Source organism: Meles meles, chromosome 1 (assembly GCF_922984935.1).
Source record: "Meles meles chromosome 1, mMelMel3.1 paternal haplotype, whole genome shotgun sequence".
NCBI classification, from domain to species: Eukaryota; Metazoa; Chordata; class Mammalia; order Carnivora; family Mustelidae; genus Meles; species Meles meles.
In genome coordinates this window covers 3,236,180-3,253,417 of record NC_060066.1, presented here as the reverse complement: position 1 = coordinate 3,253,417, position 17,238 = coordinate 3,236,180, and the positions used below count along the sequence as shown (strand labels likewise).

General features: G+C 42.8%; 1 protein-coding gene across 4 annotated transcripts in view; it reads right to left on the bottom strand.

Moving 5' to 3' along the window:
• Positions 1–17,238, bottom strand: part of TRAPPC9 (trafficking protein particle complex subunit 9) — a 500,788-nt gene that overhangs the window by 458,366 nt on the left and 25,184 nt on the right. For 3 of the 4 annotated variants that reach the window (XM_046001565.1, XM_046001557.1, XM_046001575.1), the window contains one exon: positions 13,168–13,194. The exons of the other annotated variant lie outside the window; for it this stretch is intronic. In XM_046001565.1, the coding sequence (XP_045857521.1) occupies positions 13,168–13,194 (27 nt within the window). The remainder of the gene's footprint in view (positions 1–13,167; positions 13,195–17,238) is intronic. 4 annotated transcript variants of the gene reach the window in all.

Here is a 17,238-nt window from a genome sequence, read left to right as displayed (position 1 = left end):
GGGTCCGTCCATCCAACCATCATTCACGCACTCGAGAGACAGGGAGAGACTTAGAGAGTCCTTTTATACGCAAGACTGCAGACAAGGCACAGAACTGGAAAGGCAACACACACAGAGATAAAACAAAGCCGAAATCAGAGGGCATAAAGCGGAGACAGACGAGGCAGGAGAGAGACAAAACCGTGAGAGAGAAGAGCAGCAACAGGGCTCAGAGAAGGCAGGCACCGCTGGTGCGGCGGCGAGCCCAGCAGCGGCAGGCAGCCCAGCACCGCCCCGGCTCACTCACATCCTGTCCTACTGAAAAACCAAGCCCCTGCCGCAGAGAACTCCCGGCACCGTCTGCAGAGAGCCAGCGAGGAGACAGGGCTGCCGACAGGTCGGGAGTGAGACTGGGCACCTGCAACACTGCGGCACAGATGGGAATTTCTGAGGAATGGTACAGGGACGCCGGGAAGGCCATTTGGAAAAAGATCGAAACAGACCCGTTCCTCACACCGAACACAAGAATCAGCTCCAAACGATCTAGGATCTACACGTAAAACAGAAAACCGTTAGAGAAGTTCCAGTAACTCGGGTGAGCTCCTCTAAAACTGGATACATGGAAAGGCTCTCTATGATGCAAATCCAAATGCGGTTTCAAAAACTGATAAATTCAGTTATGTAAAAATACCACAAAGCCAAAATATAAATGAAGATCTGGAAGTATCTGCAACATATTTCACAAAGGGCTAATAACTCTAATATAGAAAGTCATAAAAACTGAGAAAAAGCTAAAATGTAATAGAAAAAAAAGAGAAGATATAAGCAGATAATTCACAAAAGAAAAATATAAAGATGTCCCTCGCCAATTAAAAAGCTGTCGAATGTTACCTACGGCCTATCTAGTTGGTTAAATGTTAAATGAGCAAGGAGCCATTAACAAACCTGGAGAGAAAAGGCGTCCTTGTGCGTGGCTCCTGTGAACACAAAGTGCTATGACCTCCGTGGACAGAAATGCAGTAAAATCTAATAAAAGCGTGTCTACATGTTTTTTTTGCCTTTCGACCCAGGAACACCATTTCTAGGAATTTATGCTGAAGACACAATGCCAATAACACAGAAACACACGTGTATGGGGTTATTCACCTAAGCAGCGTAAGTCAAACAACTGGAAACCACAATGCCCACGAGGAGACCAGTAAACAGAACAGGGCACGTCCACGCCCACGGCGTGCTTCACACCTGTGAGAACGGCTGGGGCAGGTCCCCATGACCTGCCCAGGATCAATTCCCAGGATATGCTGGCAAACATGATAGCAAAAAAAGCCAAAAAGAAAAGAACGTGTGTAATGTGCTATCTTTTGCCCAAGAACTAGAAATAAGACCACCTGCCTGGTTTTTTCAATAACAAACAAGCAAACAAACATCCCCACCAGAGTGAAAAACCAGGAACGGATGGGATTAGTCATGTGCGAAGGTCGAGGTGAAGGAGGTAAGGGGGTAACAGAGGCAGTGACCCTTCTCTGGGTATAGCTTTTTGTACAATTTTGACTTTTGGAACCATTTTCATGTTCTATATAGTAAAAAAAAAAATCAATCAATCAATAAAGATGGGGGAACCCTATAATGGCATGCAAACAGAAACAAATGAGCCCACCTACATTTCAGATAAATAACAGAATTACCTTGACAGGGAGGATTAAAGGACAAACCCAACCAGCCTCTGATCATGTACCTTGTATACTGACCCTCGGTATAAAGACAGAAAGAGCATAAACAACTCTTAAATCCTACTTAAAGGTTTGTTTATAGGGTGACATTGCTCAGTAACGCTGAAACTACTTTCTGCATACTGGAGGACTGAGAAAATGAGTAAATACGTTGATGACATCGGGAGGCAGATTTCTCACTGTTAGAGAAGGAAGACATAAATATAACACAGGGAAAGAGTGGAAAGACTCCTCAGGTCTGGGACTGGAATTAGAGTTAGCAGACTATGAGCTCAAGATAACACTATCAGCTCCTCAAAGGGCCTGTAAGTAAGAGCATATTTAGTGCTGGTTTTGGTTCCTAAATACCATTTGCCAACAAAGGGAACAAGAACACTGGAGAGGGATGTCTGATGTCAAAGCTGGGTCACGGATCTCCACTTTACTCCAGACAGTGAGGAAACGCTGCACACAAAGGATACAAGCACCAGCAGGAAGGGCTCCCGCTGGCCAAATCTAGCCAATGGCAGCGGGAGGGATAAAGAATGAAAGCAACAGATTAGAACCCACTGAATAAAATAAAGATCCGTAAGGCCACAGTAAAGCCAGATGGATGGCCGGATGGATGGTTGGGCAGATGGAAGGGAGGGAGGGAGGAACTGAGGAAAGGATAGGAAAGTTCTTCCTTGTACGAGAAGGCTAGCCAGTAGATGGGTAAGTAATGATGAAGTTAGACCATCAACTTTTGGTAACCATCAACTGACTCAGGTAAAAATCTCCAGTGAATGCCAAATCTGGCAGGTAAAAGTTTGATGAGAAACAGGATATTTACATGGTCTCAAAGTATTTTCCCACAAACTACTTATTCATTACAAAAAGGAATACAGTTAACTTTACACTGGAGAAACCTGGCCAACAATCTAAGTGATCGCCAATAACGGGACAAATCAGCCTCATGTGCTTCCTGATACAATGCAATAAAGACACAACATCGTCCACCCTAGCAAAACGCATCAGGTCCTCATCAGGAAGCAACCTCAGGCAAACCCAAACTGAGGAACTTTCTATAAAAGAAATGGTTGGTATTCTTCAAAAACACCAGTATCAAAAAGACACAGAAAATCAGAGGAACTGCACCAGATCAAATATTACCAAATGATGGGGAAACCAAATGCAATGTGTGATCCTAAGCTGGATCCTGGCTCTAGAAATAGAGTCGCTAAACTGGGGCAGTTAGTAGAAGTGGGTAGACGAAGGTGTTCTATCAGTCCTAAATGTCCTCATTCTCACCACAGCACGCTTTGTACGTCAGTGATCTTGTCCTTGGGAAATACACACTAAGGGAGTCCGGGCAGGGGCATCAGGTCTGCAACTTACTCTCGAATGGCCCTACAGGCTGAAGGTAAACATGCAGACTTCAAATAATAAAGCAAATGATGATCACGGGAAATCTGGAGGAAGAGTATACTACAGTTCTGCGTACCATTCTTGAAACGGGAATTTTTTTTTGGACATTTTGAGTTATTTCAAAGTCAAAAGTCAAAAAAAAATTAGAATCCTGGTAAACCCAATCACAGAACAAGTCTACTGAAAACAGAATGTGGGGGCACCTGGCTGACTCAGTGAGGAGAGCATGAAACCCTGGATCCCAGGGCTATGAATTCGAGCCCACACTGGGTACAGAGATTACTTGGAAATACATACATATATATGTGCATACATAAATCCTAAAACCATCTTAATTTTTTTTAAAAAAGTAGGTGTTTTTACAAACATAAAAGCACAGAAACATACACATTTGGGAATAGAAATGAAATTGGAAAAGACAAATTACAGACCAAGATCATAAGCCACAAGCAGAATGGTCATTCTTCCACTCACAACACTCACTGTGTTCCTCCAACAAGTCAGACACGGGGCTGGGCCCTGACAATGGCATATCACAGCGGTACACAGTGCACTGAAAAAGTCACCACACGGGCTCTATGATAAAAAGTGACACCAGGGGGGCACCTGGGTGGCTCAGTGGGTTAAAGCCTTTGCCTTCGGCTCAGGTCATGATCCCAGGGTCCTGGGATCGAGCCCCACATCGGGCTCTCTGCTCCACAGGGAGCCTGCTTCCTCCTCTCTCTCTGCCTGCCTCTCTGCCTAGTTGTGATTTCTCTCTGTCAAATAAATAAAATATATAAAAAAAAAAAAGTGACACCAGGGGCGCCTGGGTGGCTCAGTGGGTTAAGCCTCTGCCTTTGGCTCCGGTCATGGTCATGGGATCGAGCCCACATCAGGCTCTCTGCTCGGCCAGGAGCCTGCTTCCCCCCACCCTCACTCCCTGCCTGCTTCTCTGCCTACTTGTGATCTCTGTCAAATAAATAAATAAAATCCTAAAAAAAAAAAAAAAAAAAAAAAAAGGTGACGCCATGACAATGACCACACCCTACACAATGAACCAAGTCTTGCACGGGGGTCTAATTTCTTTTCCCTGAAACAATGAAAACCCTGGAATAAGACTGGAGACATGTTTTCAAAAGAATGAGAGAGAAATTGACTCAGGAGGAAATACTGAAGTTGTGGTTGTTAAGCAAAAAGCTACAGGAAGTTGGAGGAAGCACAGTAAAAACCCTCCAGCAGAGCTAAAGTAGGAAGAGGAAACTTCAGCAAGCAGAGCTAGAAGACATCTAGAGGACTCCCCCAATGAGAGCGGAGTACACGTGCTTCTCAAGCATACGTGGAACGTTCTCCAGAGAGACAACACACCAGATCACAAAACACAGCTTAGTAAATTTAAATGAAAGAAAATCACACAAAGTATGATCTCTAACTGCCACAGAATTATGTCAGAACCAACAGATGGAAATGTGGGGAATTTACAAATATTTGCAAATTAAAAAGCACACATCTAAACAGTCAATGTGTCAGAGAGGGAATCACAAGGGAGATAAGCAAATAATTTGAGCTGAATGAAAACAAAAGCACAATATACCAAAAATGAGATGCAGCAAAAGCAGTGCTTAGAGGGAAATTCATAGCTAAAATGCCTACTTAAAAAAAAAAAAGATCTCAAGTCAACAACCTAAGAAACTAGAAAAATACCAGCAAACTAAAATCAAAGCAAAGGAAGAAAATAATAAAAATTATTATCTTTATTATCAAAAATAAATAAAATAGATAATTTTAAAAACAGAGAAAAAAAACCTACAAAACTAAAAGCTGGTTCCTTAAAAAAGAAAAATAAAATTGACAGAATGTGTTAAAAAAAAAAAGACAGAAGAGTCACATTACTAAAATCAGGGCTGAAGGGGGGTATCTGGCTGGCTCAGTCAGAAAAGCATGTGACTCTTGATCTCAGGGCCGTGAGTTTGAGCCCCATGATGGATGTAGAGATTACTTAAATAAAAAAATAAACAAGTAAATAAATAAATAAACTTTAAAAAATAAAATCAGGGCTGAAAGAATGGACATTACTACCAACATTAAAAATTAAATTAGGGGCGCCTGGGTGGCTCAGTGGGTTAAAGCTTCTGCCTTCAGCTCAGGTCATGATCTCAGGGTCCTGGGATCGAGCCCCGCATCAGGCTCTCTGGCTCAGCGGCGAGCCTGCTCCCCCACCCCTCGCCTGCCTCTCTGCCTACTTGTGATCTCTGTCTGTCAAATAAATAAATAAAATCTTTTAAAAATTTTAAATTAATTATAAGGGAATACTATAAACCACTGTAGGCCAATAAATTACATAACCTGAAAATTCCTAGAAAGACACAAAATACCAAAACAAACTAAAGAACAAACATAAAAACTGAATAGACCATAACAAATAAAGAAATTAAATCCACAGGCAAAGTTTCTTGGGGGGAAAAAAAAAAAGCCCAGATACAGATGGCTTCACTGGTGAATTCTATCAAATGTTTAAAGAAGTAACTCCAATTCCTCACTAATTCTTCAGAAAAATATAAGAGGAAAGAACACTGGCCAGATCATCTTAGAAGGCCAATATTGCCCTAATACCAAAACCAGGAAGATATCAAAACAAAACTATAAACCAATACCTCTTATAAATACAGATGTGAAGATCTTCAAAAAAATACTGGCATGCTACATCCAGCAACATGTAAGAGGCTTATACAACACGACCAAGTGGCATTCATCTGAAAATTGGTTTAATACACAAGAATCAATTAATTAGGGGCACCTGGGTGGTTCAGTCATTAGGCGTCTGCTTTCAGCTCAGGTCATAATCCCAGGGTCCTGGGATCGAGCCCCACTTCAAGCAGGAAGCCTGCTTCTCTCTCTCCCACTGCCCCTGCTTGTATTCCCTCTCTCGCTGTGTCTCTCTCTGTCAAATAAATAAAATCTTTTAAAAAAAAGAATCAATAACACTGTATCTGTAGAATACAGTTTGTATAATACAGTTTGAATACTGTATTCACAACTGAATACAGTTTGTAGGACACAAACTACATGATCACCTCAAAAGATGCAGAAAAAGCATTTGACAAAATAATGTCCTCTCTTGATAAAAATACTCAACTAGGAATAAAAGGGAATAAACTTAATAAAGAGCATCTATGATTATCTACAGTTAATATCATACTTAATGATAAATAACTAAATGCTTTCCCCCTAAGATCAGAAATAAGGTAAAGATGTCCTCTCTCAATGTGGAGAAAGGGGAACCCTATTACACTGTTGGTGGGAATGCAAGCTGGTGAAGCCATTTTGGAAAACAGTGTATAGATTCCTTAAGAAATTAAAAATAGAGCTACCCTATGACCCTGCAATTGCACTACTGGGTATTTACCCCAAAGATACAGATGTAGTGAAAAGAAGGGCCATCTGTACCCCCAATGTTCAGAGAAGCAATGGCCACGGTCACCAAACTGTGGAAAGAGCCAAGATGCCCTATCCAAGATGGATAAAGAAGCTGTGGTCCATATATACAATGGAGTATTATGCCTCCATCAGAGAGGATGAATACCCAGCTTTTGTATCAACATGGATGGGACTAGAGGAGATAATCTGAGTGAAATAAGTCAAGCAGAGAGAGTCAATTATCACATGGTTTCAATTACTTGTGGAGCATAAGGAATAACATGGAGGACATGGGGAGATGGAGAGGAGAAGTGAGGTGGGGGAAATTGGAGGGGGAGATGAACGATGAGAGACTGTGGACTCTGAAAAACAAACTGAGGGTTTTGGAGGGGAGGGGGTAGGGCATGGGTGAGCCTGGTGGGGGGGGTATTAAGGAGGACACCTATTGCATGGGGCAGGGGATGTGGTGCATAAACAATGAATTTGGAACACATACACAAAAAAATTAAATTAATTTTATTTAAAAATGTCCTCTCTTGGGCTCAGTGGGTTGAGCCTCTGCCTTCAGCTCGGGTCATGATCTCGGGGTCCTGGAATCGAGCCCCGCCTTGGGCTCTCTCCTTGGCAGGGATCCTGTTTCCCCTCTCTCTCTGCCTGGCCCTCTGCCTACTTGTGATCTCTCTCTCTCTGTTAAATAAATAAACAAAATCTTAAAAAAAAAAAAAATGTCCTCTCTCACTGCTTGTATTCAACAAGGTACTAGAAGTTACAGCCATAAAAATTAGACTAGAAAATTAAATAAAAGGCATCCAGACCAAAAAGGAAAATGTAAAACTATCTCTATTTTCAGGTGACATGATCTTGTATATAGAAAATCCTAAAAAAAATCCACTAGCAAGTATTACATCTAATAAAAGAGTTCAGCAAGCCTGCAGAATGCAAGACCAATATACAAAAATTAATCTTATTTCTATACACTTGCAATGAACAATCTGAAATGAAATTTAGAAAACCTTTTCAATCACAACAGCATTAAAAAGAATAATAAATTTAGGAATAATTTTAATCCCCCCAAAAAAAGCATAACATGATAGTCTGGAAACTCAAAACATTGTTGACGAACATTAAAGAAGACCTAAATAAACGGAAAGACCCCCTGTTCACGGGCCGCAAGATTTAATAGTCTTAAAATGGCAATGCTCCCCGGGTAGATCCGTAGATTCTACGTAAACTCTGTCAACATCCCAGCTAGAGTCATTGCAGAAAGTGACTAGCTGAATCCTAAAATTCATGGGGAAATTCAAGGGATCCAAAATAGTCAAGACTAATTTGAAAAATAAGAACAAAGTTGGAGGATTTACACTTTCCAATTTCAAAATGTATTACAGCTTCTGGGGAAATTATCACTAATTGTTCAATTTATTTGCTTGTCTTAATTTTCTAAATTCTCCACAATGAATGTGACTTTCACAATAAAGAAATATAAGGTATTTTTTAAAACATGCACACCCACTCATCAAAAAAAATTCATTAATTATAAAGAAGTGAACAAATACTTAGGGGAAAATAAGCCCCCAAAACAACTTAAGTTCTCATAAATTGAAAACTTAAAAGTACAAGCACATGAGGTTTTTAGGGAGATTTACAACATATTAAAACAAATTAATTTTCAAAAAATCTAACTGAATAATGAAACTCAAGAAATGAAATAAAATCATATTTCATAGCCAACTTCAAATATATGGAGAGGAAAGGCCTAGAAATCACAATTCCTTTAACTCTGACACTAACTCAGTATAATGAGAGGAAAATCTTTACCTAGGAAACAGTGAAAATCTGAGCTTAAGACAGGTTAAACTCAGCACAAACTGCACTAGACAAAGTGATGATTTTTTAAATAGAATTCTAAAGTTAGAACGCTGCTGAAAAGCTAAAAAATGTTCCCAAAAAGCAGATAGAACTAGAGAGGAAGTCTATCCCATGTCGCACGCAAATGCAAGCTTGTTTTTGTTTACTCTCAGTGCTAATTACTTTCACCGAAGCAGAAAATTTTAATTAAGATAAATAATCAATATTACACTTCTCTTGTCAAGTCTAGTTAATGAATTCACTCTGCTATGTAACCATAAGATGTCTAGGATGGATCTAAAATTAGTGAAAATAGCTATGTATGGCTTATGGAACTCTTCTCAAAGTGCCAAGCTTTTAAAATAGATCTGAGAAGTATTTCCAAATTATCTTTTCCCTCGTGAAACAAACAACAGATACAGTTTTCGAAATTCAGTTACTACAGACGAGGATTCATGATCACCCTGTTCTAACTCATCTGCTGGACAAAAGGCCCTATTGAGACACTACAAGCAAACAAAATGGGTATAAGGAAGACAATGACCCTATTCTGGGAGACTTACAATCTATTTCAAAACTGGAGTTTTTTATTTCATTGGTTAGCGAAATGAAATCAACCAAATGGTTTCTTTGAATATTCTGTAGTCATGATTCTAGTTTTGGTGTGATGAACAGAAGAGCCTGAAGCTTGATTTTCTCGGGTCACTCAGCAACAATCACCGGAACTGTGATTCCGGTTACTCACCGGAAAGTGAGTAATGCAGAAATTCATTAACAGCAATGTTTCCCCCTACATTAGACCTAAATAAACCTGCACTGAATTCTGCACAGTAAAGAAAGAGATGAGGTCCCATTGAGAAAAAAAATAGTAAGAAATCAAATAACCAAAGAGTTTTTAATAAGTGATTCCTACAGAAAGGAACAGAATACAGTGGTTATGAGGACAGATGCTGGAGACAAACTTGTGCATCTGAATTCCCACATCACCACTTACTAGCTGTGACCTTGAGCAGGTCGGTGAACATTTCTACATCTCAATTTCCTCATCTACAAATGAGGCATAAAAACAGCACCTATTTCCTAAAATTTCTGTAAGGATTAAATCGGTTCATATGGAAAGTTTATATACAACACCTTGTATCTCAGATATGACACTAAAATCACAAGCAAGAAAGAAAACACAGATAAACTGAACTTCAACAAAATTTAAAACATCTCTGCTTCAAAGGTCACCATGAAGAAAGTGAAAAGACAACACACAGACCGGGAGGAAATTTTTAAAAATCATGTATCAGAGAAGGACCTGTATCCAGAATATAAAAAAGATCTGTTACAACTCAGTAACAAAAAGACAAATAACTCAAGTAAAAAATGGCCTGTAAAGGATCCGAACGCACGTTTTTCCTAAGAAAATAAACAAATGGCCAATAAGCACAATGAAAAGATGCTCAGTGTCATTAGCTCGAAGGGAAAGGCGAAACACGGCTACAATGAGATACATCACTTCACATTCACTGAAGCGACTGTGCTCAAAAGGGTAATAATAGGTGTTGGCAAGCACGCAGAGAAACTAGAAGTCTCGTACACCACCAGTGAGAACATCAAATGGCACAGCCACTCTGGAAAACAATCTGGCAGCTCCTCAAAAAGTTAAACACTGAGTCACCATATGACCCAGCAATTCTATTTACTAGGCTTCAACGTAAGAGAACTGAAAACATACGTCCACACAGAAACGTGTTTGTTGAATGTTCACAGCACCATTACTGGTAACAGCCATAAAGTGGAAACAGACCAGATGCCCATCCACTGGCGAACGGGAAAACAAAAAGTGGTCTATTCATGTGGAACAATATTACCAGCAGTAAAAAGAAAGGAAGTATTGATTCATGCTACAACACGGACAAACCTTGAAGACATTGTGTTAAGTGAGAACAGTCACAAAAGACCACATTGTTGTATGACTCCATTTCCATGAAATGTCTAGAACAGGCAAATCCACAGAGACAGATGAGTGACTGCCTGGGACTGAGTGAGGAGTGAACACTAAGGGGCATGATACTTCCTGCTGCGGTGATAAATGCCCTAAGAGTGGCTCTGGTCATGTATGTACAACTCTGGGAATATTGCAAAAACCAGACAATTGTGTACTTTAAAGGGGCAGATTGTATTCTAGCTGTTTAAGAAAAAAAAAGCACTTAGAACAGTGCCTTCACACAGTGAGCACAAATTGTTTATTTTTATTATAGGCAGAAGAAAATCCCCTCAATGTGAAAATGGGAAAGCAGATTTGAATTAACTGAAATTGGCCAAAAAAAATCATTTCCCTTGAAACAGTTGCTGAATGGACAGGGCATATTCAGAAGTGACAAGAAAGAAAACACTCTGACGCCATGCAGCATTCTGTTTCAAATGTTGATCAAGTCTCGGAAGCCTCGCTGCCAGAAATGACTAGCGGAGAAGCCTGGGTCTTAAAACAAACTTTGGAGCAAGCACCCAAAGACTGTCAAACTCTTTCCCTTCTGGTCTTTGAAAAAGTTGTAGGAAAAGCAGGCAGGGAGAAAAAAAATTCTGAAACAGGTCGTTTTGAAGAGTATATCCATTTAAGTTTCTAAAAATAAAATGGAATGATGCAATTCTGTCAAAACCTCATATGGATGGGTTTTCTAAGGGATGGAACAATTTTATAACCCTGAAGAGAACGTTCAGTGTTCAGATTTAGAGACTAAGGAGAATCATACCACATTGCTCCTGGCAGTTACGAAGTGATTCCCTACCAACCCATTTGCCAGGGTTTCAACAGCAGAAAAGAAACTGTTGCAGAGGAAAAATTTTCCTCTACCCTTCAAAGGTTGTTCTGATTGGTCTAAGAATTAAACTGACCTGAGACAAATTAACAGAAAATCAAATTTAATTTATTTGGGAACCTCACCTACATGAAGGTACAAAGACAGGTAAAATGAGGGCATCTATGCATCCTGAGCTAAGGAATGGGATAAGCTTGGCGTTTTAAAAGGGAGGAGCACAATTCACAGGGCAATAAGAGGAAAAGTACATTTTGGTAATTAGGTATCCACCCTGCCATTCATTGGGTAATTCAAATAAAATTCATCTCCAGTAATAACTCTTATTCTGGGAAAGACACCAAACTGAGATTCTTCTGGGTAGTTAAGGGAGGGACGAATGTTTCTCTGGATCCCACGGAGTTCCAACTGCCTTCAGCTCAAAAGATTCCACATGCCGAAGAGACACAGTGTTGGGAGACCTGCTCTGAACGCCCTCAAGTCTAATGCCTGAGAGTCAGACCTTAGTAAGTGAGGAAGAGGCTGTAGTCTTCCCTGGCACAAAAGCCCCCATGAGCAGAGGCCAGAAGGCACAAGTGTCATGAACTGGAAGGTAGGGGGAGAGAAGAACCTTGATATTGCACTTGCTCTCCTCGGGAACAAAGATCAAGTCCATGTTTCTCTAACTTGGGAAGCCTGCAGATGCCCTCAGACACCCAATGCTGGTTGGCCAGTTCTTTCCTGCCAGCTCCAACCTCTACAGCAGGATCCCCACACATTCCCATACAACAAAGCCTGCAGACGCCTCCCCCTTCTACCCGCAATACTCTAAACTCAGTTTCCTCTCCATTCAACCTTATTTTGAAAAGTTTCAGATATAAAAAAAGATGTATTTTTTTTTATCTCAATACATGACTGGTTTTCCAATAGCTAAAAGCCACTTCTACTTGGTGTAAACATCTAATTCTCCTGCAAGTAGTGGTCAACACAGTAAAACTCAGTACTTTCCATCAGGCATAACTAGCCAGATTGGACTCAGCAACTTCTATTGGCCAAATACCAATGCAGCCAACATTGATCTAACTGTTCATCTCTTTCAGCTGGGGGGAGGGGGTGTCATTCGGTTCTTCAGCCCAACCCCAAATTATTTTCTCATCACCAACTCAGGTCTCCTGGAAACAAAGCAAAGCCATCTGCTTTCCTTTCTCTATATCTATACCTTCCATAAACCCTAACAGGAAACTAGTACCACTGTATGTCAATTTTGCCCCAATAAACTAAGGGGGGGGATTTTTTAAATTAAAAAAGAGCGAAAGAAAACATCAGTCTAGAGGAAGGATTCAACACAGATGTTAAAACAAGAATCCACAAACCTGAAGCTATTTCATTTCAGAATGGAGATACACAATGAGATGGACATAAATGCACTGGTCACAAAACATTTATTAACGCGACTGTCTGCTTTCTGTTCTTCAAAAGAAAGAAGTTTTCATTTCTTTTCATTTACCTTTTGTCGTTGATTCGAATTAACCCAGAAAATAATAGAGCTCATTATGAAATAATTAGGCACAGCAGTAAAAGAGATTTTGCTATATTAATGACAGAAATTAAGAAAAGAAAACCCACTTCTGTAAAACACACAAAATTTCTTTCTCTGTTAAGAATACATATACAAAGATGCAATCAAGAATTGAAATTCACATTGAGAGGGCACAAACCACAAAATCAGAGCAGAGTCGAATAAATTCGAAATTAACTGGACAAGCATGCTCAATGCATTCAAAGAATTTTAAATCATTGCAAATCATTCACTTAACCATGCTGGAGGAAGAATTCCCCTGTTCGACAGACAACATAAATCAACAGAGTGGCCCATCAGACAAGGACCAAACAATAATCAGGTTTTTGACAGTTCTGATTTAAAGTTACTTAAATCAGAATGTTCTAAAGATCACAATCCAGAAATTTTGACCATTCATTCACACCACCATGAAACAAGCACTTAAAAAAAGAACCAAAAGAAACTAAGCACATAGATCATGTACCTGGATCAATGAGAACTTCCTGTGCCCCTGGAAGAAAGAACAGATTACGGTCTTTTACTTGGAAAACAAAACTACTTTCAAAGACAACTACTAATCACATTTCATGATTCACATCGCCTTGGAAAATCTGAGGCACTTCTATCCGATGAGGAGAGCAATTCTGAGGACGAGCGTACCACCGGTTAGTGCCGTTTTGCTTTAGGAGGAGAGAAAAAACAGGGGCCATTACTCACACGCTGCACCGGGGAGGGCCTCTTGCCTCCTACCCTCCCACCCCACCGAGCACACACTCCCCCAACCTCCTTAATCAAGTAGGAGAATTTCTTATTCCCACAGATAAGCCCAATGACAAAGGAGTAATAATTTGTGCAAATACATGCCCATAGCTTGGAATGGAGGGCAAAGTCATCACAAGGAACTTGGCACCATCCCCAGAACTGGATTCCCAGTTCTTAGAGGGTACAACACAAAAGAGTTCCCTCCGTTTTTATCAAGAAGCTCAATCATCTGGGGCACCTGGGTGGCTCAGTGGGTTAAACCTCTGCCTTCGGCTCAGGTCATGATCTCAGGGTCCTGGGATCGAGCCCCGCATCGGGCTCTCTGCTCAGCAGGGAACCTGCTTCCCCCCCTCTCTCTCTGCCTGCCTCTCTGCCTACTTGTGATCTCTCTCTGTCAAATAAATAAACAAAATCTTAAAAAAAAAAAAAAATGTGGCCATGGCCAAGAAGCACAAAAAAAAAAAAGCAGCTCCATCATCTGCCCGACCACCCAAGTGTCCCTGCGATCCAATTAGCCTCCTCTGCAGAATACAATTTCCCATGATGGCAAAACACACCCTGAGAAGTACTGGTTCCAAGAGTTGTGTTTATCGTTAGCTAGGACCATTTGTAAACATGTTAGCAAGATTCAAGAAGGTATGTCCCAGCGATAGGAATTCTTATTGAGATAGCGCGGTTACTCAATCCTTTACGTCTAGAATGGGTGCCACAGTCCTAAGAGCTACTTTGCGTATTGCCATGTCTATATTTAAATGCAGATAAGAACTCACTGTAATCTAGAAGGCAGGATTATAATAAACAAACAGGTGCTTTCCGCTGAACACCAACCACACGCCAAGCAGCATGTTTGACAACCAGCGCGTGTGACTCTCCGAGTGGCCCTGCAAGGGAGACAGCGATGACTAAGGCCACAGGGCTGCGGAGGGGAGAGCGGTCAGAGGAGCCAGCCCCACCATCACTCTGCCCCGACCTCCACGCCGCGGGACTGTGCAGACAGACCTGCCCTGCGGGGACACTCAGCTGCCTGGACCGTTGGGGCATGCGGGGTTTCCAGATAACCCTAGAAACTTTGATGAGTGTGAAACCTGGTCAGATACCTTACACGGCGCCATACCTGTGAAATAGGGGGCGTGGCTGGGACTCCTCCCTGCTCTGCTCAGTCATTCTCCCCATCACGGGTTATTTGACCTCTTGGCTCATCCAGTGATGAACTCGGCCCCATACTAAGGGCACCCCGAAGGCAGAGCTTTCAAAGTTCTCTTGTTCAACATGTAAAAATCTTTGTCTTGTGGCTCACATAGGCGGCCGACTCTCGCTTCTCACTGGTGTGGATGGACTGCCAGAAACCACCCTCTCCTGCCTTTTAAATCCCCATCATCGAGTCTAACGGCGGTCAGTAAGCCACATGGCGCAGTTTTCCAAACACCAGAGGAAAAGCTCAGCTGCGAATAAAAATGGGCAGCTTTTCCCAAATGGACTTTAACCTCTAAGTGGACTTGCTGGAAGCCTTTCGTTAGCTCCCTTCTAGGCACTGAGAGTTTTCTGAGTGGGAGGAGAAGCCCATAGACTTCGCTGTCTATTATCTGGCCTAGTCGGAAGGGCCCTTGTCTTATGCGGGTGGGGACGGGGGAACAGTGCTGTCTGAAGAAATCATGCGGTGAGAGACAGGGTGACCTCCAGCCAGGTCTCCATGGGCGGAAGTACCTCGAGGTGCTCAGGGATGGGATTATCAGCATCATCAGGCCCCAACAGACTGATTCCACATTAACCAAACTCCTAAGAGACTCACATACGAGAAGTGGAGGTTGGACTCACTAATGCAATAGAAGACATAATCATCAATCAGACCAAAATATCACAGTTCAACAATCAGCACTTTGCTCCTCAACGGCCCTATCACAGGCAGGAGGTGACGTGGTGAGCACGGACAGAAGCTGAACAGGAAGAGGTTTTCCTGAATTAACTGGGACTCCCTTTCTGTTACGGGGACAGACCTGCTGCGTAGACGAGCGATCAAGGCTGATCACGGTGGCAATCACGGTGACTCTCACGGTCAACACTCATGGAACTCTCCCTCTGCCACTCTTTCTAGACTGGCCAAGCCCTGACCCACGGATGGCCGCCCCTGCTGATCTACAAACAGACTGACACCCTGAAGCCAGCCTCTGGGAGCCAAGACCCCTGCTCTGACACTTGCTAGCTCTGTGAGCCTGGTCAGATTGCTTACCCTGCCTGTGCCTCGATTTCCGCATCTGTAAGATGGGCACAACTGTGAGGGTGATTGGTACGAACTACCCATTCTCCTGCATCCCTAAAGCTCGTGGAGAATGGGGCTTTATCAGTATTAAAGGTGTCCATTGTCTCCACTTGCCTCCTCTTCCATCTTGTCTCCCAGCTGGCCGGTGGGGAAAACAGGAGTGCAATGAGTGGGCCCCTGCAGCCCCGAGAGACGCTAATTAACCCAAACTTCTGTGACTTCTGGGTTCAGAGCGACACATACTGGGCCCATCTCCGGTGCCGCTGCACAAGTCTGAGCACAGGAACTGCTGACTCTCCTCAAACCGTGCCCTCATTCTTACTTGCATCTTGCTTCCTAAAACCATCATTTCATATTTCAAACCTTAGCAATCCCCCGAAGACTATAAAATGATGGCTTCGTGCAGAAAAACAGCCCAAGTTCACGAGCTCTTTTATGAGATAACCACTGTGCTAAACACTTCACAGATTTCTCTCTGATCCTCCCAATTCTGCAGAGCGGACATCAGCATCCTTGTTCCTCGGAGGAGGAGAAGACTCGGAAAGCATGGACTCGGGTTCCCACCGGCAAGTATGGCGCGCACACTCCTACCCGATCAAAACACGAGTCCTGGTCCCTGCAAGCAAATCACCCCCCACTGATGAACACCCGGGGACTCCGCGTTCTCCCGCGTCCAGGGAGTGTTTCTACCTCGTTTACGAGAGCCTGGCTGACGGGTCTCTACCACCGGAGGAAGAGCAGTTTCCCCGTTGTTCACGCAGCTGAAACGTTCACACTGAGGTGACGGAATAAAAACAAGGAATAAGTGGAGCACCCAGACAAAATGGACTCTGTACTACTCCAAAGCATTAAACAAAAACCCAGTTAGAGGAACGTTGAAGTCTCAGGAACGGGAAACTGGACTTTTCAAAGGTGCAACAGCGCCACCTATGGCCACAGAGCGGCGCTCCGAGTTGCTGGGAAAGGGGCGGCCAAACTCGGCCGCGCTAAGAAAAGGTTGGTGAGGTTGCTAAAGACGCTGCTCAGGGACCTCACCGACGGCCGAGTGAGCACTACGAAACTCTGCTGTAGGAAGGGGAGCTGTGTTTGCACTTAATCTGGAGCCTTAAACAAGACACAGGCTCATGGAAACCAACCTTAGCGGGAAGGGGTCCTGGGCATCCAGTCCAGCCCCTGCGCTCTCAGGGGCCTGAGGCCCAGACAGTCTGTCCTTGCAGCACTCAGCAGCAAAGCGAGCTCCTAGTCCTCGCGTCTCGCACCCTAGCAGCGCCCACCAGAGCTACGCCAACCTGGACGCGTAGAGTCACAGCTGTTTTCCGACTGCAGGCAGTCTAAGTGTCTTGTACTTCCCGAAGAGCCGGTGACTCTTTGGGGCCAGGGACGCATCTCTTTCCATCTCTTTCAGCCTTGATCCCTCACATGCACAGAGCGGACACGGATATGTGCCACAGCACACCGGCCGGGAGGCAGGACGCAAGGACAGCACTGAGCACAGCCCCTGGCCAGGCAGGTAGGGAATAATCCGTAGCTATTTTG